The sequence below is a fragment of the Eurosta solidaginis genome, chromosome 5 (genome assembly GCF_040869045.1).
Source record: "Eurosta solidaginis isolate ZX-2024a chromosome 5, ASM4086904v1, whole genome shotgun sequence".
NCBI lineage: Eukaryota > Metazoa > Arthropoda > Insecta > Diptera > Tephritidae > Eurosta > Eurosta solidaginis.
The window spans coordinates 273,300,640-273,325,126 of record NC_090323.1 but is presented as its reverse complement, the minus strand read 5'-3'; the positions used below and the strand labels follow the sequence as shown (position 1 = coordinate 273,325,126).

Here is a 24,487-nt window from a genome sequence, read left to right as displayed (position 1 = left end):
GGTCTGGGAGCACGATATAAAGTACTTGGTTGCTTTTATCAGGCCCTCGAATTGGTTCGAAGAGGAGGGCTAATGGTGTTTTTCTGTGGTACCACAACGGGTCAACTGTTACTGGCCTATGTGTGCCCATGGGGCAGCCACTACTACCTAACCTAACCTATCGAACAAAGCGCAAGCATATCACTTTTGTATTATACCTTTGTAACAAAAAATTATTGCAGTTTCTTAAAGAGATTGCGCTTAACTTAAGAAGCTTTTAGGAGAAGTTAAATTTGAAGCAAGCCGATATCAAAGCGGTTGTCTTGCCATGAATTCCGGCAACATTTCCTTTTGGCTTGGATTAAGCTTGTTTGATTTCGACCTTTGTTTATAAAAACAGTTTTAAATTTGTTATTATATTTTATTTATTCATCAATTTTAACAAATTTCTTACATTTTCAATTACATGACACCAACCATCCTTTTAACTGTATTGTGGAACCAACGCCTCGTAACACCCCTCTCATTATGGTCCACCCCTGTTGAAACAGCAAGTTTCCTTGGAGTCCCGTTGTTGTTGTTGTTTTAGCGATAAGGTTGCTCCCAGAAGGCTTTGGGGAGTGTTATCGATGTGATGGTCCTTTGCCGGATACAGATCCGGTACGCTCCGGTACCACAGCACCATTAAGGTGCTAGCCCGACCATCTCGGAAACGATTTATGTGGCCACATTAAACCTTCAGGCCATCCCCTCCCTCCCCACCCACAAGTTCCATGAGGAGCTTGGGGTCGCCAGAGCCTCGTCTGTTAGTGAAACAGGATTCGCCGCGGATAGGTGAGGTTGACAACTGGGTTTGGAGAAGCTATATATTGCGCTGCAACCTGAAGGGTTGCGCTACACAGCCCCTTGAATCCGGTATTTTAGTCGCCTCTTACGACAGGCATACCTACCGCGGGTATATTCTGACCCCCTAACCCGCTGGGGTTTGGACTCCCGTTAGAGGATATTGATGACAATTTGTGATCGGTCGCACCTATTGGATGGGTCAAAGCACTGCTACAACAACAAAAACAATAACAACAATTAGCATATTTTGTCTAATTTTCCATTTTTATGTATGGCAGAGGATTGTAGAGAGCTTACAAAAAATTTCTCTCATCCATTTATCTTCAAATTTAATAACCTTTCAATTTTTGATCAGTATATTTTCTTTTTATATACATATACTTACATATATTTAAATATGTAGCTAATTTAATTCTTAGCATATATAATTTGTATGACAAAATTAGAATAGTCTTAAAATAATTTAGGGTTATAAATTTTACTACCGTTACTGTTTTTAGGCATTTTGTGGTTCACTTAATCCTGCTGCGTTTCTTCTAGATTTGCAAATACATTTCGCATTTTTTCCAAATCAGGTGGAGCCGTATCCGGATTTCGTATCCAAAAGTGATATGCTCGCTTATCTGTTTGTGTTAGAGGCTTAAAGCTTTTGGGATTTAGTGCATCCGTACCGCTTATTTTCGAATTGTAACGGGCATATAAGAAGACACGATAACGCCAATTGTCGAAAGTCTATGGGAGCGCAATACATTTTTTTAACTAATTACGAAATGCTATACGACAAATATATATGTTTATATATTCAAATGCAATTAATTTTACCTGCTTCCATTCGCTTACATGTTTAATTGCGCCTTGCGGTACTGAATTTAGAATATCTGCTAATTTGATCCAATACTGATCTAGTATGGGGTCACTACGTCGATGCTCATTTATTATAGGATTTTGTTCCATAAAATTAACATAAATTTCTTTTTGTTTCTTCGACATACGTTCTTTTCGTTCTATAAGCAAACCGTTATTATAATAAAAAGGTACGATTTTATAAAAGCTATGCATTCATGTATATAGCAATGTATGTATAATATACATACATGCATATACATATGTCTAATTTTCACTTACGGCGAAGGCTATTATTAGTTGTGTTCTCTTGCAACATAGCCTCAAAATGTTGTTGTTGTTGGTGTTGTTGTAAAGCATATTCGTGTTGTAGACGTTCTAAATGGTATTCCTGTTGATGGTGTTGTTGCTGCTGATCTTCATCACCAAATACATTCGACTTTACGTGAACAGATATTGATGGAGGTGGAGAATCCTCAACATCAGTGTTGCCACCAGTCGCATGAATCGCACCATCATAGTCAATCTTTGGCTCTATTTCCATATGGCTCACTTCACTATTAGACATATTAACGTGTGGTATGCGCATTTTTAACGTAGGTAACTCGTCGGCATTTTGAGAGTTCTGTGAGCTTGTAGCACTTGCAGTAGAACGCTCACCAACTGCTGAGTGATATATGGGCGTGCTGGCGTTTTCATGCATATCCAATGTTGACTTTTGCACAGCTGGGCAATGACATGTTGCACAACTTCCCACTGAAGTGAAATTATCTTTACAAGGATCATAAACTATAAAAAATAGACATATGCTTATTTGTATAAAAGATGATAACGTTAATGATTAATAATATTATACTTGGTTTTAATTTTGAGAAAAATTACAAGTTTTCACACAGCGATAGTTGAAATTACAACCGTTTCGATGACATCCGCTTCTTATCATATTGATTCTTGAACCGAGTACACTAAAACTGGATCGCGTTACAAACCTTTTTTTATATTTTAAATCTTCGTCTATGGAACCTTTGTGACGTTTCTCAAATATCAAAAACTACTCTAAAATTTGTAAGACAGGGTACTCTTGAACATACAAATAGCCCCAGTTTAATATTTTTGAATTAAAAAGTTATAAAAAAATGCTATTAATTTTAATTTGTGGGGGGCGGCGCAACAAAAAAAATGGGTCGGGAAAAATCCTAAGTCGCCCGGTACATAGAACCGACTGCCTTGGGAAGCGCTATTTCAATTCACCCCTGTTGAAACTGCAAGTTTCCTTGGACTCCCCTTAGAGGATATTGATGACAATTTGTGATCGTTCGCACCTATAGGATGGGGCGAAGTACTGCTTCAACAACAACAACATTAATTACAATTTGTTTATTTTTTTATTAAAGTCGTAAACATTATGTAGATGATGTAATTTTATGTATTTCGTCGTCTTGTCATATTTATTTCTATCTTATATGCATTTTTGTTACAGAATTTAATGCATAGATTAACCATTAAAAATGTGTTGGCGTAGTTATCTTCTTTCTAATCATAGGATAATGATTTAAAAAGATGCTTAGTCCAAATATTGTCTATTGCCAAACTGAACCGATAAATATAATTATACGTTTACTCATCTCTTCTAAACATTATTCAGTGTTTGCATATTCTAGATGACGTTTATGTATTATGAAGGCTCTACATTAAAGAATTAAGCAATCAGCCCAATACTGTTTTTCCTACGTTGCTAATAGTTATAGCTAGCGTTTATTGTTTCCGTTTTGCAGTATGTTTCAGGTTTATCAGATTGTTCAGGTGGTGTATTTTTATAGCTTGTCCACATGGTGTATGCTCTTTGATCTGTAGCGGTTAATGGTTTGAAATTTTTAACATTATGGGTTACAGATCCAGCCAGTTTGTAGTTATATCGATAATACATAAACACTCTATACCGCCAAGCATCAAATGTTTGTTTCCATTCCTCTACATTTTTTACAGCTCCTTGTGGCACACTGTTTAAGATCGCTGCTAATTTATTCCAGTGAGATTCTAAAACAGAGTCATTTCGTCGTTGGGACAACATACATGGATTTTCTTCAAAATATTTCACATACATTTCCTTTTGATCTTTCGACATTCTTTCGCCTCGCCCTAAATCAATAATTCAATTAATTTCAAATAAAAGTATGCATTAAAATAACAAAAATTCTTACTTCGAAACCGATTCATTGCACATGCCGTAAATGGATTTTGTTGATAGTCAACTTTTTTAAGATGAATATCGGTATCGCTTCTGTTGTTGCTGTTGTAGCGATCGCCCCTAAATTCAAACGGTTGTCGTTGACTAAATACTGGAGTCTCTGGTTGTTGCGGATCCTGGATATGGCTTGCATTTGAATGTTCTTTCGCTTTTTGGTTTTGTTCAGCTTTGCCCTCATTTTGTTCAGATTTTGATTTGGATCTCTCATTTTGCTCTGTATAGTCTTGATAAATGCAACCTTTATCAAGTGTTTCGGAAGCATTGGCAAATGCATTTTCGCCATCAAACGGATTTCTGAATTCTTGTCTATTAACTTCCGAAATGTGTGTATTTTCCGTTATTTGCAAATTATTATCAGACGTAACAAAATTATCACCGCTTGACGGATTAACTAGAACATTATCAGACGTGGCCTCACATGGATCTGCAAGAAGGAGCATATTAAAGTTTCTGGGTTTAATCCAAAATATACTAACGAACTTACTAGAGGGCAAATGGATTTCGGTGAGCGTAATTTTTTCTTTTTTGCGGTTAGCATTAAAACTTTGCAACAACACATTAATTTGAATATTAAATGCGTAATTTTTTTTCCACGGAAATCATATCAAGCATCCTAATTAACCATGAAATCGGACGTAGGGAAATTGCTTTAAGATAAGAATGTTCTTCAAACAGATTCCTGAGAAAGTGGGATCCTTTCGAATGCTGAATGTTATTTAGAACCCGTTACCAAGATAGCTTGACCTTCTACTCATTACGAAAATTATGCAATCTTGTAGTTGCCTAAATGCTTCGACATTTTGCCTTTTATAATACAAATTAGCTCTATTTAGTTTATATAAAAAGGTTCAAAGCGATGCTTGCTTCGTTTCTTGAAAGCTGATCGGTAATTCACTTTGTGGTTGATTGAACTTCATATAATTTTATTTTGTTGAGAATTTAATTACCCGATTTTAGAATTCCTTGTGCTCGATGCTCTTTGACTATCAATATTGGGGTTAACAATGAAGACATGCTGGCATATGTGTATATTTGGATGGTCCTTATATATGACAAATTACCGTTTTCTCCACTTTCACTTTCAAACAGTAATACCAAGGACGATAATGTCACACATAAACTTTGGTCCCGCTTGAAAACCTTTAAGGAGTGTCGCATAAGGATTAAAGTTGAGGCTTCTCTATAGAGACTCAAAAAACTAAAATATGATGTAATATTATATTAATATTATAAATTACAGAAACTCTCTGCCGAACTCAAACGCCTATGCGGCACAGCTTGGCGTTTCCAATCTGGACCAAAATTTATATGTGATATTTATAACTATAATGTTACCGATTTTGGTTATAAGAATAAGTTAAACTACAGTTTTTGGAGTATGTGGGGCTGTCTTAACTTTGACCGCAGTGCGACAACGCTAAACCATATCCTATGTGATGTTATATTGACCTTGGTATTACAGTTTGGGGTGATTGATGAGGACCACCATAGTGTATGTACACAGAAATATTAAAATCGCGTTCGAATAGACTTTTCCACGTACAAATAGTATAAACTTTTATTTATACATAAGTTTCTCTATTTGCGAAAACGCAACTTACCTTGTCCGATTTCTATAACGAAATTGGTGAGATCATGACGTTGAGCCAAGTAGTGCAACAAAAGTTCATCGGGAATGTTGAATCCAATTTTTTTATTCCGAAATTCAAAGTTATAAATCCCAAAGGCGGCTCTCACTAGAACAAAAGAAAAAAGTTACAGCTTACTTCGTATTCCTAAATTTTTCCCTCCTGCTTTACCATTGCAGCCAAAAAAAATTTACGTACCAACATTTCTCAAGTCCCAGATGTTCAAATTACGGTTTTCCTCAGGAACGCCGATCATCAACAACTTTTTGTTATCCCGAAATTGAAATGGAATTATTATACCCGATCGTAATACCATGTTTCTCTGTTTCAACAGGACTTTATAAAATTAATTTCATCAATACAAAGCAAATGATGTTTGAATGTAAAATATCCAAACTATTGCAAAGATGACACTATTGTATACAAACGTCTGTGCTCAGGAAGGACTTTTCTTTTGATTGTTTTTTTCTTGACTTTTAACGTTCACTTTGTTTTGCTTTGTTCATCCACAACAGATGTCATTTGTTGGGCTGCATTTAATTAGTTAAGGTGAAGTTCGGCTAAGTAGCATTATAGCAACAACTAGCACTCTAATATGATGAAAGTGCAAAGTGGGTATGGGAATAAGGTAATTGGTACAACTAAAACTAGTCCAAAAATATCGGGAGAGGTGTCAAAAGACGCGCTTTGGACGATCACATAAGAAATTGATAATTTTCAATTCATTGTTGTAATTTTGATGATTTTGTAGTACCCACAAAAAAATTGTGAATATAAGTGTTTTGCGCGGATATAGTTTTGGTCTCCAAACCGGTATTGGACCCACCGAGGGTAATTTTTAATAAGCGCGGTCGAAGGTGGGGAATATTTTGAATAAGGTGCCACGATTTTCAATCTTTTGTTGATTTGTAGGGTTAGAGGGGGTCCTAAAAATCATAAAATTATCATCCGCGTATTTCAGAAATGACGTCGCAAGTGTCATCTCAACTGGAAGACCAAAAGACATATATGGCATCTCAATTGGAAGCGCAAGAGGCACGTATATCTGAAATGTCGGCAGAAATTTTGGAACAGGTATCATCAAAACTGGAAGCGCAGGATGCAAAAATGGCTCAATTTCAGGCAGAAGTAGATGATTTAAAATGTCGTATGGAGCAGTTACAACTAAATCGCCCAGCTGTTTCAGCAAGCAATCCAAAGGTAATAACACCATCCTTTGACGGTTCTGTTCCTTTCCAGGTCTTTAAGCTACAGTTTGAGAAGACCGCAGCAGTGAACAACTGGAATGTTGAAGATAAAGTTGCCGCACTCTTCGTAACATTGAAAGGACCAGCTGCCGAAATCTTACAGACTATTCCAGAGTACGAACGGAACAGTTATGACGCATTGATGGCTGCTGTAGAACGGCGATACGGAAGCGAACACAGGAAACAGATATTTCAAATAGAATTGCAAAACCGCTACCAAAAAGCTAACGAGACTTTGCAGGAGTTTGCTTCGGACATTGAAAGATTGGCTCATCTTGCAAATGCGGATGCACCTGTGGAATACACGGAAAGAGTGAAGATTCAGAGCTTTATAAATGGCATACGAGATGTGGAAACGAAGCGGGCTACATACGCAAAACCAAAGCCAACATTCGCAGAAACAGTGTCACAAGCCCTGATTCAGGAAACAGCGTCGCTTCTGTGTAAGCCAGTTTTCAAAGCACGCCGTGTGGAAGTAGAAAGGCCAGAGTGGGTAGACGCAATATTGGAGGCGCTGAAAGGATCGCAAAAGCGGAGTGAAAAAGTTATCAAATGCTTCAAATGCGGGAAGTCCGGTCACATTGCACGTCATTGCGATCTTGGCCTTAATAGTTCCAACAATGTGGGTGGGCGTAAACGCAAAGCTGGAGGAGATGAGCAAGAGCGAGTAAGAGGTAGAGAGCTAGAGCCAGCTATTGAATTCCCTGTGATATCTGTGTCGCAAATTGGTAGAAAATCGAGCAGTCTTACCGTCAGAGGGAATGTGGATGGCAACGAACGAATACTGACTGTAGATACGGGCGCATCTCATTCCTTGATCCGATCTGACTTGGTCAACAGGAGAATAAAACCGTTACCTGGAGCAAAGTTGCGTACGGTCACTGGCGAGTATAACCAGGTTCAGGGAGAAGTGATACGTGAAGTATTGATTGGGAAGGTCATGGTCCTACACAAATTTGTTGTGGCGGAGATTGTTGATGAAGTTATATTGGGAGTGGATTTCTGGGTTGACCATGACATCAAGATCGATATGCAGAGAAGGGTGATGCGTTATGAGAACCAAAATGTGCCACTTAACTTTAGTTTAGAAAAATGGTTCAGCAGTAATCGGGTACTGGTGGAGAAGACTCGATGAAGGCCACGAAATCCAAAGGTAAAGGTTGATGGAACAAATGGGCCAAACAAATCAAAACCGAAGGTACTTGTGAGAGAAACACTGGCATTGAAAAGCCCTAACGGACGTACTAAAACCAAGAAAGAATGCAATGGTGGTTTCAAGCCAAGGCACACTACTGTTGTGAAGCGTCGGAACGATACTGATTATGCAAAGAAAATCCGTCCAGCGCAAGCTCTGCGAAGTAATTCTTCATTGGCCAAGAAACAGATTGCGAGGGAACGATCCAGGATAATGAGTAGTAAGATGAAACACAGGTACGACAAGGAAAATAATTCGAAAGGTTTCTTGGCGGGAGATTTGGTACTGCTATACAACCCTCACCGGCGGAAAGGTGTTCCATCCAAATATCGGTGCAGTTGGGAAGGCCCGTACAGAGTTGTGAAGACGATCAGTGATGTCATCTGCCGCATACAAGCAATTGGGAAATCACGAAATAGAAGAGTGGTACATTTGGCGATGCTAGCAGCGTTTAGATCGAGAGATTTGTCTGATCGGGACGATCAGACTTAGGTGGAGGGCAGTGTAACGAATGTTAGCAGCACTGAGCGATGCTATCTTCTCTAAGCCGATGCTAACCAGTGACGTGAATGCACATCAATAATTCAATCATTATGTATCTACATAAACGAAACAATAACTGCGTCTACATATATGTACCATGTACGATACGAGCAGCGGAGCGGCAATGCACAAACACATGCATATATCTGAGAAGTTTGAGAGCTCATGGACAATGCTAGTACATTCTGGAAAAATGCGAACGAGGAAACCAAAGGGTATAAAAGGCAACAGATGAAGAGGCGCTGTAATTCAGTTTGATTTGAGTTGTCAAGCAGTTACGACTAAGACGATATCTAGCGAGCATTAGCAGTATTATTTTGAAAGTCAGTTTCATTTAAGCTATCAGTTTGGTTATTAAGCTATTCGTTGCACAGTTTGAGTGTTATTGTGAAGTATTTTAATAAAGGCCATTTTTCCATTATTCAATATTGGAGTTATTTGTTCAACAGTTTAGTGATTCGAACTTAGCAGAGGGTTGCAAATAAGAGGATTTGCAAGCAAATTCGTTACAATATTTTCCTTTTTCTTTATTAACTGAAAGGTGGTAAGGTAATATTTTTTATATTTGTTTTTTTTTGTTTATGTGGCAGCACAGCTTTGAAATGTCATCAATAAAATATATATATATATATATAAATGTGCATGTTGCTACAAAAGTGCAATTGATTTAATAAAAACATTTATAATAAAGCATATATGACACTACTTTATTTTTGCCTGGATTGCAAGCTAAAAAAACTGACGAAACTTTATCGGAACTTCAAAACCCAAAAACAATTTCTATCATAAAAAAGCGAGGCCACTATTCCCACATAATTAGTGAGTTTGGCATGTTTTTGTTTATGTTTTACATTTTATTTTTACATTAACATTTTTAACAATAAAAACAATGCAAATAACACGCGCAAATTATATCGGTATCTAATGGTTCACTTTTTTCACAAGAAACTTGTTTTTAATTGTGTTTTTATGCACGAAATTTTCCAACTAAAAACAAAATTTCCTTGTGTCAGAAAAAAATAAAGAAAAAACGGTCGAATGTCAAAAAAAACCTATCGAAAAACAAACTGGCTCGTTTGTTTTTAATTAACTAGGTTGTATTTTTCTTGTATTTCGTTAGTTTTTTGAAATTTAGTTTATACACTTACACCAGTACTGAAGCCGTATTAGGAGGGAGTGCGATAAAAAATTTAAGATAAAATACAGGAAAAAATACACGAAAATAAAGGAGTGTCATATAGGTATAAGTAAAAACAATACTTTGTATGGAAATTTATCAAGAAGAAGCAATCAGCTGTTGGGATAATACCACCCAAGGCGAATTCAGTAAAGGTGGTATAAACTATATTTCAAAAAACTAACGAAATACAAGAAAAATACAACCTAGTTCATTAAAAACAAACGAGCCAGTTTGTTTTTCGATAGGTTTTTTTTGACATTCGACCGTTTTTTCTTTATTTTTTTCTGACACAAGAAAATTTTGTTTTTAGTTGGAAAATTTCGTGCATAAAAACACAATTAAAAACAAGTTTCTTGTGAAAAAAGTGAACCATTAGATACCGATATAATTTGCGCGTGTTATTTGCATTGTTTTTATTGTTAAAAATGTTAATGTAAAAATAAAATGTAAAACATAAATAAAAACATGCCAAACTCACTAATTATGTGGGAATAGTGGCCTCGCTTTTTTATGATAGAAATTGTTTTTGGGTTTTGAAGTTCCGTTAAAGTTTCGTCAGTTTTTTTAGCTTGGAATCCAGGCAAAAATAAAGTAGTGTCATATATGCTTTATTATAAATGTTTTTATTAAATCAATCGCGCTTTTGTAGCAACGTGTACATTTATATATATATATATATTTTATTGATGACATTTCAAAGCTGTGCTGCCACATAAACAAAAAAAAACAAATATAAAAAATATTACCTTACCACCTTTCAGTTAATAAAGAAAAAGGAAAATATTGTAACGAATTTGCTTGCAAATCCTCTTATTTGCAACCCTCTGCTAAGTTCGAATCAGCTGTTGGGATAATACCACCCAAGGCGAATTCAGTAAAGGTGGTGTTATCCCAACAGCTGATTGCTTCTTCTTGATATGGTATGAATTCGCCTTGCTTAACAGTTTGTTGTAGTGATGGACGATATGGCTATTTTGAGCTATCAGTGAAAATAGATATGGCTATTTTTGAATCACGGCTATTTTTTATAGCTATAGCGATCGCTTTATTTTAACAAGCGATTCTATACAGAAGATATGATGGGCGATACAGCGATTTTGAGCTATCAGTGAATATAGATATGGCTATTTTTTACAGCTATGGCGATCGCTTTCATTTATCTTCGATAAGCGAATCTGCAATTATTTGTATACTTGGATATAAAAATTGAATGTTTAAGTTTGTTTACTGCAGTAGATTGAATGTTATACATTAATTTAATTTAGTATACAGAATATATGAACCAAAATTGGAATAAAAAGGCGAAAATATGTACCTTTTATAGTAAACTGATGTAATGTGAACTTCTAATATGTTCAGTCTCGTATTACACTCAATGAGATGAAACTAGCTGAAATAGATGTCTATGCATCTTTGTTTTATAAATTTTGCTAATTGAAAATGCTTTGATTTTTAAATGTAAGATGAATCAACCCGAAATAAATCTGTATATGTAACACCATAAAAACATGATTTACTTACTATATTATACTACACCGATGTATTCAGAAATACTCCGTATGAATTTATTCTGAAAGTTGTATTTGGCTGCATAATATTTGTATAGTAAAGTGAATCAATTTTTAATGAAAAATACAGAGGAAAAATATAGCAAATTCTTCAAACTATTATAAAAATATTCTTTAGCAGAAAATTAGCCACCCACTTCAGTGCCCTAGAAATTAGCCGGAGAATTCAACCATATACAAACCATATGACAAAGTTTGAATTGCATTCTCCCAAAAAACTTAAATTTTGAGTTAATCTGTTTACAATAAGACGAGTGATGTATGTTTCTATAATTCTTTTATTTTTCCATCAAAAACACAAATTTTATAAAACTGTTAACGGCTACAGCCTAGAAGTATTAACTTATGAATACCACATGCATTAGCTTCATGTCCGAATCAGTTTTAGCAAGCGAAAAAATGCTATTGTTTCTTTGTTTAGGCCAACGTCTCATCTTATTTCTATACCCTCCTGTGTTTGCGATCCTTTTAAATTTTTATCGTATTCTGTTTCTAGGCGCACAAGTGGACCAAAAACTATCTCGTATTGATAACCATCTTCATAGCACTTGTGATGGTTCAGTGTCTATACCTGGCTTCTCTAAATCCTGAAATGTTGCATCGATATTTTCCTTCCATAATTCCTCTAATTTGTTTATTTGTGCTGCTATTTGTCGTGCACGCCACTGCTCTTGCTCGGTAGGCACCTTAACCAACCACGGCAAAAACGAACGATCAGTTATAAGTGGCTTCCATTGTTCTTGATCCCAATTCATATACATTACGTACGCCACACGAGTAAAATTTTAGTACTGTTTCTCGAAGGGGACCTTCAGAATGTAGGGTGACTTCCCTATGTTTAGCCCTCACCGAAAGTTTAACAATTTGGGATCCAGATGTGCTTCCACGCCCATTGCAAAACCATTTTTTGCAATTATTGCACATCACTTCGTCGTCGAAATTGTTGTTGCACAAGTTTTCTTTGTTCCGTTCGCCGTTTCCACAATTTCTCTGCACAAAAAGCATACTTTTTCGCCCTTATTTACCACTATCTGTTGACGAGAATTTTTTTTCGTTGTGCACTTCTTAAGACAACTATCGCCATTTTTCGATAATAGCTGGCAAACTTTTGTAAAAGTATATTTTTTCCAATTTTCGAGAAAATTATTCCTTTTTGTCGCCAATAAACTTTTTTACTCGGTCGGAAAGCAAAGCACACAGATGAGTAGTGATGAACGATATTTCACTATCGATGATTGCATCCCCGCTATATTAGTAATAGAATTTCATGCTAAAGGAAAATCGCCAATCGCTATAATCGCTATTGGCGATATTCTGCCAGAGGTGATTGCCATTCAAAAGAATCGAATGAAGGAAAATCGCCAATCACTGATATTTTTGGATTGCAATAGCTATAGCTACCCTACAAGACGGAGGTAACCAGTTCACCAACACATTCAAAGCTTTTTTCGCTCTCCACTAACACATCGACGTTTCATGCTGTCATCGAAATGACAGTTCATTAATTATTCCGGAAAACATTGAAACGCAAAAAAATATAAATTGTTTACAACGAAAAATATGTTGTGCTTTTAGTTGTGACATGTGACGGAAATTAAAAATTTTGTTGCAGAGAACACCTTTTTGCGTTGGCGGCCTTCGCCCAAAATAACATTAAGTTAATTTGAGTTGTGACATGTGACGGAAATTAAAGATATTGCTGCAGAGACCATCTTTTTGCGTTGGCGGCCTGCGCCCAAAATAATATTAAGGGTAGCGTTTTACAAGACGGTACACCACCTAATTTAAAAATATAAAATAATAATAAAAACGGAGCTCGAGGCGCGTCTTTTGATTCCACGTTTGATAATTTTTGATAAAAATTGGGTTGTGCACCGTCTTTTAAATCGTTACCATATTAGGTTGTATAGAATCGACGGGATGGCCTACAAGGTTTTATGTCAACTAAATCGCTCCCGATATGGTCGGGCTAGTACCTTAATGGTTCCCGGAACGTACTCGATCTGCATCCGGCAAAGGACCAACAAAGTCGATAACGGGGAGTGTCCTTATCGCTACAACAACAACAACATTATTTACTTTCTGATTTTAATTCATACGTATGTGCATTTTCAAATAATAAAAAAAATGTTATATTCTAATAGATAGCATCTCCGCCGGGTTGCGATTCAGCTCAGAATATGCCAAAATCAGAGGAAATCTACAAAAACAAGGTACTTTACAAGCAACATGCTTTGGAATACGGTACCAAACTGGTTGGATGTGTTTCCCTAAAAAGGGGTGGAACTACGCATCTTGGTTTTCCAGTATTTGCTTCGGTAATTTATATTGATTTGTAGTGATTAAAAATTGCAATAGCAGATAATGTAATGTGAATTAAAACTGAATAGGTAGCCGGAGCAAAAAAGGCAACTGATCGGCATGCAACTGTTATTTATGTGGCGCCACCGGGAGCTGCTTCTGCTATCCTAGTAGCATTAGAAGCAGAAATTTCTTTGATTTTTTGCATCACCAAAGGTGTGCCATAACATGATAGGGTTCGCGTTAAGCACGCTCTCTTAAGGCAAAAAAAATCGCGTCTAGTCAGGCCCGATTGTCCAGGAATCATCGCACCAGAAAGGGTAAGTGAATTGGCTACCATATTAAATATATAAGCAAAATGTATGAATTTTTTAGTGATAATTTGTCATGCTTTTGTTGATAATCAACTGAAGAATGCAAATACGACAGAGTTCGAAGTTCATGTGAAAACCAATTAATTTTTTTAATTAGCGTTTGGAGAGAAAAATACATATGTATGTATGCATAGAACTGCATAGAAGGGGAGGAAAAATTAATTATAATCAGTAGATTTGCAAGATTTTTGTCATTTTCCCTGCATCGCAGTTGTCATTACATTGCGTTAAGAGAGGACATCAACACCTTACTACCCACATCCAGTTAAAATTATTGTAAATTTTGCTCTTTTCATCACTGTTTTAAAACGTGGAAAATTATATATCGAACATTCCATTGAGAATGGTACATTTTAGCAGACTTTCGCATTGCCGGCATTATTAATATTCAATCCCTAGAAGGTTTAATGTAGTCATATCAATAGTTCCCGAGATGGTGGGGCTAGTACCACAATGGTGCTTGTTACCGGAACGTAGATAGATAGATCATTTATTGAGGATTGCACAGTGACTTGCACATCTCCTTCACAGCACCTCATCCTGGCCGACTTCCTTGATGAACCCCAGCAGTGTTCTTTGCTTGAGGGATTAAATGTGGGAATGCTCTGGCCATGGTGAGCCCATAAACTTAGCCCTACGTCTTGAAATTGCGCCGTAATCTAGAAGGATATGGTCCACCGTCTGCTGATCTATCACATCTGTATGTGTTGTTCGATACTATACCCAGCTTTTGCATGTTACTGTTCAGTCTACAGTGTCTTGTAAGAATAGACGTTGGGGTTCTTAGGTAATCTTTTTGAGAGGCCTATTAATGCCCTATATCGAGTTGTGCTGTAACCCCCTAACAGTAACTTAGATTGACTCAGGCCTGGCATATTGCGCCAGTGTTCTCTCTTTTCCCTCCCTTCTGCTAATAAATGCCCCTGTGGGCCAAATTGCAGGAACGGCTCGGGATCGATGGGTCATGCAGTTGCTGCCTCTCTCCGTGTTGTCCGCCTGCTGTTGTAGTAGTAGCAGTGCTTCGCCCCATCCAATAGGTGCGACCGATCACAAATTGTCATCAATGTCCTCTAACGGGAGTCCAAAGAAACTTTCTGTTTCAACACGGGTGGGCCATAATGAGAGGAGTGTTAGAGGCGTTGGTTCCACAATACAGTTAAAGAGATGGTTAGTGACATGTGAGGACACATTACAAGCAGGACAATGTTTTGTATGTCGGGGTTGATTCTGGATAGGTAAGAGTTTAACCTGTTACGTTATCCAGCTCGAAGTTAAGCTAGAGTGACTACTCTCGTTTCCCTAGGGAGAGTGCGTTCCTCCTCTGCTAGTTTTGTTCTTTGAGTACAGGAATCACCGGCATAGAGGTCCGACGCCTGTTTGTGGAGTTCACTGAAGACATGCTTGTGTTTTTACGCTTCATACGGCTGTGTTCTCAGGTGCCGTATTTCCTTATAATGTAATGAGGCCGTGAACAGCAAGAGCCACAAATATTTATAAAAGTTACGAGGACGCTGGATTTTGGAATCTAGCCCAGAGCAACCTGTCCGATGCAACCATCCCTTGCACGTGAAACACTGACAAGAGTATTTATTTTTTTAATTTAATTTATTTATTATTACGGTTGTTTAGGCCTAAAACTTAAACTACTAAGTACAATTCATTGTTATAATCACTTATTTCTATTGAATATGCTGTTGGAATGCCATGTGATTCCGATCAGCATATTTACTAGCGTGACAGAGGGACGAGTCTGGGAGCCACTCATTAAAGGAAGGTTGGAAAGGACGCGTTTCCAATCCTCCAGTGCTCCCAGCTTAAGGCAACAAAATTTGGAACTTATATTTTTCAATTATATTTGTATTTTAAGCTGTCGGAATGTATTAGTCTCCGATCAACACAGCTAAACATGTCTTTCGATGTTGGAAATTGAAAATGACGTGTATCCAATCACCCCTCAACTTTTTTTAGTAAAGACGCTGTCGGAATGCATGAAGATTCCGATCAGCACAGCTCAACATATAATGGGAGGTTGAAAAGGGCGTGTTTCCAATCCCCCCTGCTCCAACTTTTGTTTGGCCTTATTTTCGTTATTTTTGTTACACATTATATAATTTTATTGTTATATTAATGCTGTCGGAATGCGAGTGATGCCGATCAGCAACAGTAAATATCATCTGGAAATACCGAATTCTGGCGGCCACCGTGGTGTGATGGTAGCGTGCTCCGCCTATCACACCGTATACCCTGGGTTCAAATCCCGGGCAAAGCAACATCAAAATTTTAGAAATAAGATTTTTCAATTAGAAGAAAATTTTTCTAAGCGGGGTCGCCCTTGGCAGTGTTTGGCAAGCGCTCCGATTGTATTTCTGCCATGAAAAGCTCTCAGTGAAAACTCATCTGCCTTGCAGATGCCGTTCGGAGTCGGCATAAAACATGTAGGTCCCGTCCGGCCAATTTGTAGGGAAAAATCAAGAGGAGCACGACGCAAATTGGAAGAGAAGCTCGGCCTTAGAACCCTTCGGAGGTTATCGCGCCTTACATTTATTTTATTTTTAATATTACCATTCCCTTTTCGCGCTCCAGTATCGGATATATCATGTAAAAAATAAGAGGACAAAAACTTTATCTTATTGGAAGGGTTTTACAATGCTCCAATAAATTTTTTTTTAAAAGTATTGAAGTTATTATTACTTTTTCTGTGATTAGGAAGTTCATTGAAATATTTCAGGCCCTTATATATATGACCGTCCTAAAAAGATTCTTTTCCGGCAAACGCAGCAAACCCATTTCTCAGTACTGGGGTCAGGAGAAGGACCCGGATTGGGGTCGATACCTTCCCGGAAGAGGAGAGTATGGCGCAGACCCGCTGCAAGGATCTGCTGGGAGGATGACAATTTGTGGGAGGGACGCAATAAATTAAACACTGAGTCCGCCTGCTCATTACCCCCTACTCCCCTGTGGCCTAGGACCCAGGGCAACAGTACTACGTTGTGTGCTCCTAACTGATTTAGCTTTTATACGCACTGAAGGACCAGTGCTGACTTTATTTCGAACGCCGCAAATGCCTTTAGTGGGGCCTGACTGAGTATGGCAATTGTTTCATTGGGGTATCAGCGCTGAAGGTTCAGCTTAGCGCACTAACTTATGGCGAATACTTCCGCTCGAAAATGCTCGGATGTGCTTTTAGAGTTACTGATATTTTGGTTCTGGGTCCGAAAACTCTGGTTCCAATCCCCTCTGGCGTCTTCGAGCCATCTATGTACCATACGATCTTGAGCCTAGTAATACATTGCACCCGCCTATACCTATACAGCCGTACCAAGAGACGGAGCAGCCCATTACATATTGGCACAACCGGAGCACTGCTGGACATCCATCCTATATGAAAGCTATGCATTCAAAAGTGTTTGTACCAGTGGCTGGTGCACACCGAACTGGACCAATGTATGCTATATTGAGGCCTTCACAAATACCAAGCTATGTTTATGTAAATAATGTTACTGCTAATGTCAATTTGCACGGTTGAGCACATACAGTACCTACGTTTATACAAGGTGGAACACCACACTACCTACATGGCGATGTAGCCACCGATCAGGTTGTTGTAAGAGATTAATTAAAATATGTTATTCATAAACACTGATTCTTATATTTTTATTATCATTAAACTGTAGACTAGACTCATGACGGGTATTCTTACTGGATACTGCCTTCTGGCGTCACATGCCTTTAAATTAGGCTTGGTCAGTGATAGCAGATGTAGGAAGTGCGAGTTGGAGGAGGAAACGATCGATTTCATTCTGTGCTCGTGCCCTGCGCTTGCCGGGCTAAGACTCCAGCTGACAGATGTCAGATCTAGAAGCAGCAAGTGGCTTAAGTTCTAGGAAGCCGCTAACCCGCTGGAGCCATGAGAAGCGTGGGTGCACTTTGGGTGTCCCAAGACAAGTTCCGTACCTGCTCCGAATAATTTGATAGATAGATAGATTAGATAGGGATCTGTTCTAGGTCCAACTCTTTGGAATGCGGTGTATGGCGGGGTGCTACAAAACCACCTTCCCGGAGGCACGGAAATTGTCGGCTATGCAGATGATATTGTCGTAGTAGCAGTGGCCAAGAAACTTGATCTGCTCCAAGCATTATGTAATGACGCCATGGGAAGAATAGAGGAATGGTTGACGAACACGGGGCTGGAGATGGCTAGCAATAAGACAGAAGTGGTTCTGATGAGCTCAAAGCGGACTGTGGATGAGTTGGTCCTAACCATAGGAGATTATCAAATAAATTCAAAGCCCTCCTTGAAATATCTAGGAGTAATCATTGACTCAAAACTAACTTTTAGGGAGCACTTCAGGGCGGTGTGGGACAAAGTTTCTAGAGTTAGTGGAACCCTAACGCGAATAATGCCCAACATCGGCGGCCCAAGCGAAGCTACCCGTCAGCTATTATCCAACGTAACCAGCTCTATAATATTATATGCAGCACCAGTATGGCACAGATCTAAAATGGTCCACCAAAAAGATATACTAGCAGCCTACCGCATTACTGCTATACGAATAGCATGTGCTGTTCCGACGACGCGATCCATGTTTTATCCAGGAAAATCCCAGTAGATCTACTTTCAGGTGAAATGGCCGATCTGTATGCCATTGGATTCAGCCGACCATCTGAAGATGCTAAGAAAAGCGCAAGGTCACGAACAATAGATAGGTGGCGAGAACGGTGGGAAGATTCGAGAAAAGAGCGCTAGACCCTCATGCTAGTCCGGAATATAGCGGAATGGTACGAGCGAAAACACGGCAAACTAAATTACCATCTCACACAGATATTGAGCGGGCACGGTGGCTTCAAGGAATATCTACATAAGCGTGGGATAGAGGAGGATCCTTTCTGTCCAAGCTGTCCGTCCGAATTGGAAAGCGCAGAACATGTAATATTTCACTGCCCTCGTTTTCACGGCGAAAGACTGTCTGTAAACAGAGTTTTTGGAGAGGAACCTTCCATTAGGAATTTAGTTCCACGAATTTGCGGACAAATAGATTGTTGGATTACTGTGAGCAAGATGGCCTTTATAGTAATGACGAAATTAATGATGCATGCCGAAAGGGAGCGCAGAGAAATGCGCATACGAAGTAGTGGCGACTAAATCGCCTTTGAAGTTACTTTACCAGGTCCTGATTCTAGTTATCTGAAATTTCTCTTGTGTCTTTGGAAAAGAGCTATGTGTGGAGCCCTATTTATGGAACACTTTTCGGCTTATATTAAAAACTTTTAATCTATTCTTACTGATATGAGATTCTTTTTCATTCTAGGTAATTTGATTTTGACGATGTGAGGATAGAAATATCCCAAATATTCCAGCTGTGGCTGTAAGAACATACATTTGCTCAAATTAGAAGAAAACTGCACGGTTGAGCACATCCAGTATCTACGTTTATACAAGGAGGAACACCACACTACTTTCACGGGGATGTAGCCACCGATAACGTTGTTGTAAGAGCTTATTTTAAATATGTTATTCATAAACACTGATTCTAATATTTTGTTTTGGTTTTTACTTTAGAGTCAACCTGTTATATAAGCGATGTCAGCTATGCCTGTAACTTAAGCGCCTTCAGATGTAATAGTTACCGCGGACGCGGTCACAGGAGTAGTTCACTACGTGGGGATTACACTAATCAAGGACTTTCAATATCGGAAGGTTTTCCAGCACCATAACACACCAACAATATGTGCAATCACCCGAATAAATTGTACAACAAACGTTAACACCACATCATCAGCCAGCAGCAACAACAAGAATCGCAACAAGTTGAAACTTCTAATCAATTAATGACTAGTGAACCACTATCCTGCACTCCAGGATGTAGCCGCCAATCACGTTGTTGTAAGAGCTTACTTTAAACATGTTATTCATTAACACTAAGGCTTTCCAGCACCATAACAACACCAACAATAAATTTTGTACAACAGACGTTAACACCACATCAGCAGCCAGCAGCAACAACAAGAATCGCAACAAGTTGAAACTTCTAATCAATTAATGACAAGTGAACCACCAACATATTCGCAATATGCGCATCCATCAACAGCAACATATGTCGCCTACTTTGCAACACAAAATCCAATGCTTCATCCAGCGTCAGCTGCATAAAAAGCCACTGGTACATCGTTATATGTTTCACATATGCAACATATGTATGCGAATGCACTTGAGGTGTGCAATTATAAGTGGTCCATTTGTTTATTCGCCCGAATATCAATATATACCAGGTGAAGATAGCCAACGCCATTCTACTTTATGCATCGTCTATAGAAGCTAGAACATTTACAATTTAAAAATTGTGGGATTTTCATACAGCTACACCAAGCTTCAACAAATTATTGGACCATGAGATTTCTCATATGCCCAATAGTCAGTATTTAAAATGTAAATTATGCCATTGGGACTAAAGCACATTCAAGTATGAATTTTAGTATACATGCACAACACGCTGAAACAATTGATGTAACAACGAAAAGTCTAGAATTAACTGTTTGTCCATATTGTAATCAAGAACTTGCATCACAATGGTACCTACGCAAACACAGAAACATGAGAAAACAATGGATGAAAGAACATCTTTTTTCGAATGTGGTGAAGAATTTAGAACAAATACAAGTTTACGTGTGCATGTTTATGAAAAGTTTGCTCGTTGTACACTACAAGATCTGAACGGAAATATCTTCAGAGTATGGTTACACCTATGTGGCATCTACAAGTTTTTTATAATGACGAAATGAATTACAGTGCTTATTTGGATTCTGGTGATGCTCCTGACATGCTGCCTATATTCCGCTACGTCTGATCTTACTATACCTACCAAACTAATATGACTCTGTAAACTGATAATGAGCAACACCACCACCGCATGAATAGTGTATTTATATAGTTTATGAATATAAAAATGCAAATATGTAAATATTACTAGAATAATAGGACATGATTTTAAATGTAAAAACTATTTTAAACATGCATTATTTATGAATTAAATATTATTTAAACAAAAAGGACGCGTTTCATTCATATAAAAAGCGAATTGACAGAAGGTAACCGATACGGGTAACCGATAGGTCAGTTACCCGTGTTGTTGTTGTTGCATATGTTTTGGTTAGCGATAACGAAAACATAACTGATGAAGTAACTTAAAAATGTAAATAACATCGAGCGAGAAGGAATGTCGAAAACACAATAGGTAAGAGCGAGAAAGCGAGTCACACGTACACTATTTTGAGAGAGCGCATGCGTTACCTTTTTCACGACAGCAATGTAAAAGTCATTAAGACGATAATTGGTGAACAAGTTATTGGTGACGATTAAGTAATCGATTAGGGAACGGATACCTGTCTTGTAGGGTAATAGCGATTTGTCAATAGCGGCGATGCAATCACCAATAGCGAAATATCGTTCCATCACTAGTTTGTTGTTCCTTCAACAAAAATTCTTGCAACTTCACACGTGTTTATTTTTGTTTAAGTTTATTTTTCATAATTTAGCCAAAATGGGTCGTAACAATCGTTCCCGCAAGCGCCGTGATGAAATGAATAAAATAAAAAAAGCTCGCTATGAAGCGAAAGAGCTGATTCGTCTAAAGAAAACGCTGGGTCTCATTGATGCGGATGGCAATGAAGTGATGAAGGATGTTTCCAACGTTGTTACTGTAAAAACTGCCAAGGAGTTAAAACAAGTAATTATGAATGATTTATTATACAAAAATATGGCAAAAGTCTAGAACAAGGGTCGCCCACTGGAAGATACTACAGGCCTGCCAAAATACTGCTATCAGAATCGCCACGGGCTGTCTTCTTATGTCCCCAGAACACCATCTGCATAATGAGGCGAGAATACTCCCCATCAGGGAGAGAAATGAGATGCTGACCAAACAGTTCCTGTTGAATACCCAGAAACCTGGGCATCCCAACAGACATCTGATTGATGAGCCAGCACCGCCTAGGGGCTTAAGGAGTCATCTCCGTAAGCATTTTGAGGAAATACGGCACCTGAGAACCCAGCCGTATGAAGTGAAAAAACACAAGCAGGTCCTTGGTGAGCTCCATAAACAGGCGTCGGACCTTTATGCCGAGAATTGCCCGGTGAATCCAGTACTTAACGAAAATTATCCAAAACTTGCGGAAGAGGAACGCATACTCCCCAGGGAAACGCGTGTCACTCTTGCTCAACTTCGTTCTGGATACTGTAACAGGTTAAACTCTTACCTATCCAGAATCAACCCCGACATACAAAATGTATGCCCCGCTTGCAATGTGTCCCCAAATGACACCAACCATCTCTTCAATTGTAATGTGGAACCAACGCCTCTAACACCCCTTTCCTTATGGTCCACCCCTGTTGAAACGGCAAGTTTCCTTGGACTCCCGTTAGCGGATATTGATGACAATTTGTGATCGGTCGCGGCTATTATGTGGGGCGAGCATTGCTACAACAACAACTGATAATATGTATCCAAAAAATTTGGGAAAGCTATAAAAAGAAGGATATAGACCTCTACAACAATAACCCGAAGGCGGAAAAGAAAAAAATTGGTAATAGTCTAGAAGGGGGGTCGACTGTTAATACGCGCCTAAAAATATCGAGAGACGTGTCAAAAGACGCATATGGACGTCGATATATTACCGAAAAATGACCCTGGTTCAAAAGATATTAACGAAACAGCAAAATGCCTTAGGTCCCTCCGGAACCGGGGGCGGCCAAAATTAAAATCTATGTACACAAAATTTTTTTCAGTACACAACATTACAAAAGCCACATCAAAATTGTTAATCTCAACTGTGAATACGCGTTTTTTTTGCACCTTTCCCAATATTTTTGGACGCGTATTAGCAGTCGACCCCTGTTCCAGACTTACCAAAATTTCATCTGGTAGGTGTTGTAAAGTTGTGCACTGAAAAAAATTTGGTGTACAAAGGGATTTTGCACGGATTTAATTTTGATCCGACCACATTGGTGGACCGGCCAGGGCAATTTTTTATAAGTGCGGCCAAAGGTCGCTTACGCTGAAAGGTGGTCTGCGCAAAAATAATATGGATTCAACCCCAGTTTTCGGAGAGACCGGGGTAATTTTTCGGTTTTTCGTTATATGCTTTTGAACGAGTTAATAATACTGATGTCAAGACGAGTCGTTTGACATCTCTTCATATTTTTGGAAGCTTATTAGCAGTCGACCCCTGTTCTAAACTTTCACCAAAGAAATTTTTTATAATCTTTATTTAAAAATACACAAACATATAGGAAAAGAAATCACGCGAAGAGCAGGAGCTTGAGCACGAGATGGAAGAGCGTCGTGAGCCTGGAAAGAACTTTACTATAGTAAATGAGAAAACTGGCAAAGTACATGTTTACAATAGCAAAACTATGAAGGATCAACATGGTTCCTATCCACCTTGGTATAAGCCAAAGACAACAGCTAAACGAAGGAGGAAGAAGGTGCATGCAATGAAGAAACGATTCAGACAAACCTGGACTACAGCAAATGTTCCACTATAATATCTATTCAAGTAATTCATGAATGAGTATGAATTGTGCTATGTTGTGTTGGTTGAAGTTAATTGAAGCCTTAAGCCGGCTTAGCACCAGCCGTTTTTTTACGTTGAACCATCAAATTTAAATTAAATGTTAAACCTCACATTCATGCATAATATAATAGGTTTAAGAGGCATTTAAAAATGACATTTCATACAAAGTTTGAATTTTAAGAGCTTTATAAACTTATTATTTTTTATGAATATGGATATAAAATTATAGCAGAAAATCGGCCTTCACTACTGAATTATAAAATATTTCTATACTCACAAAAATAGTTTATAATGCTTTTTAAAATGACATTTCATAAAAATTATAAGAGCTTTATAGACCTTTTTATATTTTATGAATAAATGGGTTAATAAAAAATGCCAAATTATTTTTACAGACAATTGAAGAAGCTAAGTATAAAGAAGTTACTACATGGGCAACTCTAAGAAAGCTAATGGTCATACATGATAAATAAAAGTGATCGCATTGCGCCATAACAGTAAAAGAAATTCCGAAATGGCCCACAAACTCGAGTTTATGGCGCAAGGGAATGTAATATAAAACATATGCAGACATTTTTTAATTTCTGTCACTAATAAATTAAGCTAGCTTTTGATCGGACTTTATTTGGGAATTTTACTAATTTTAAAGTTAAGGCATTCGTATGACCTCTTAATATCTCGTAAAGCTAGTAAACTTGTAGATATACAAAAAACTTACATGTGGCGATATACATCGGATATTTCGGCCAAGCTTCCGTTCCAACTTGCAGCAAATTAACGGGTGGCTCAGAGCGTCATCTGCAAGACAGATGCGTTTTCCCTGAGAAAAGAAATATCTACATAATTAAAAGGAGTACGTCTTTGTGCTACGGGTTTTTACTTTGCGACATGTGTTAGCTGCTTAGACACGACTAAATGTTGCAAGTATATTACCCTTATATGTTTGTTAACCTGGCGCTTTAAGA

The 24,487-nt window shown here is 38.0% G+C and overlaps 2 protein-coding genes and 1 long non-coding RNA gene across 8 annotated transcripts; 2 read left to right on the top strand and 1 right to left on the bottom strand.

The window, feature by feature from the left end:
* Nucleotides 1-1,130: 1,130 nt before the first annotated feature.
* LOC137253587 (uncharacterized) lies at nucleotides 1,131-6,032 on the bottom strand. Of its 5 annotated transcripts, none has more exons than XM_067790813.1 (5): nucleotides 5,743-6,032; nucleotides 5,518-5,652; nucleotides 1,951-2,457; nucleotides 1,666-1,829; nucleotides 1,131-1,557 (listed from the first exon to the last, which is right to left on the bottom strand). In XM_067790813.1, exons 1-5 carry the CDS (start codon nucleotides 5,858-5,860, stop codon nucleotides 1,342-1,344), a joined length of 1,140 nt encoding a protein of 379 aa, XP_067646914.1. In that variant the 5' UTR covers nucleotides 5,861-6,032; the 3' UTR covers nucleotides 1,131-1,341. The 5 variants fall into 5 exon arrangements, with proteins under 5 accessions (XP_067646914.1, XP_067646913.1, XP_067646916.1 ...); XM_067790812.1 differs by having other exon boundaries at nucleotides 1,133-1,557; nucleotides 1,648-1,829; nucleotides 5,743-6,031; XM_067790815.1 differs by having other exon boundaries at nucleotides 1,543-1,584; nucleotides 5,743-6,031.
* Nucleotides 6,033-12,714: 6,682 nt separating this feature from the next.
* On the top strand, nucleotides 12,715-21,010 carry LOC137253586 (uncharacterized). Of its 2 annotated transcripts, none has more exons than XR_010953839.1 (5): nucleotides 12,715-13,029; nucleotides 13,422-13,595; nucleotides 13,672-13,898; nucleotides 19,262-19,442; nucleotides 19,513-21,010. It is a non-coding gene; the product is annotated as an uncharacterized lncRNA (long non-coding RNA). The 2 variants fall into 2 exon arrangements; XR_010953838.1 differs by having other exon boundaries at nucleotides 12,716-13,029; nucleotides 13,668-13,898.
* Nucleotides 21,011-21,392: 382 nt separating this feature from the next.
* On the top strand, nucleotides 21,393-23,908 carry LOC137253588 (protein LLP homolog). Its single transcript, XM_067790817.1, has 2 exons — nucleotides 21,393-21,676; nucleotides 23,239-23,908. The coding sequence occupies exons 1-2, from the start codon at nucleotides 21,491-21,493 to the stop codon at nucleotides 23,491-23,493; spliced, it is 441 nt and encodes a 146-aa protein (XP_067646918.1). The 5' UTR covers nucleotides 21,393-21,490; the 3' UTR covers nucleotides 23,494-23,908.
* The last annotated feature ends 579 nt before the right edge of the window (nucleotides 23,909-24,487 follow it).

Bases quoted from the DNA above. Each gene is read 5' to 3' on its own strand.
- LOC137253587 (XM_067790812.1), bottom strand. From the start codon at position 5,860: ATGGTATTACGATCGGGTATAATAATTCCATTTCAATTTCGGGATAAC. The intron at 1,830-1,950 runs GTAAGTGAAAAT...GTTTGCTTATAG, and splicing joins AACTAATAATAGCCTTCGCC to AACGAAAAGAACGTATGTCG. The intron at 1,558-1,647 runs GTAAAATTAATT...GCGCTCCCATAG, and splicing joins ATGTAAGCGAATGGAAGCAG to ACTTTCGACAATTGGCGTTA.
- LOC137253588 (XM_067790817.1), top strand. From the start codon at position 21,491: ATGGGTCGTAACAATCGTTCCCGCAAGCGCCGTGATGAAATGAATAAA. The intron at 21,677-23,238 runs GTAATTATGAAT...ACAAACATATAG, and splicing joins CTGCCAAGGAGTTAAAACAA to GAAAAGAAATCACGCGAAGA.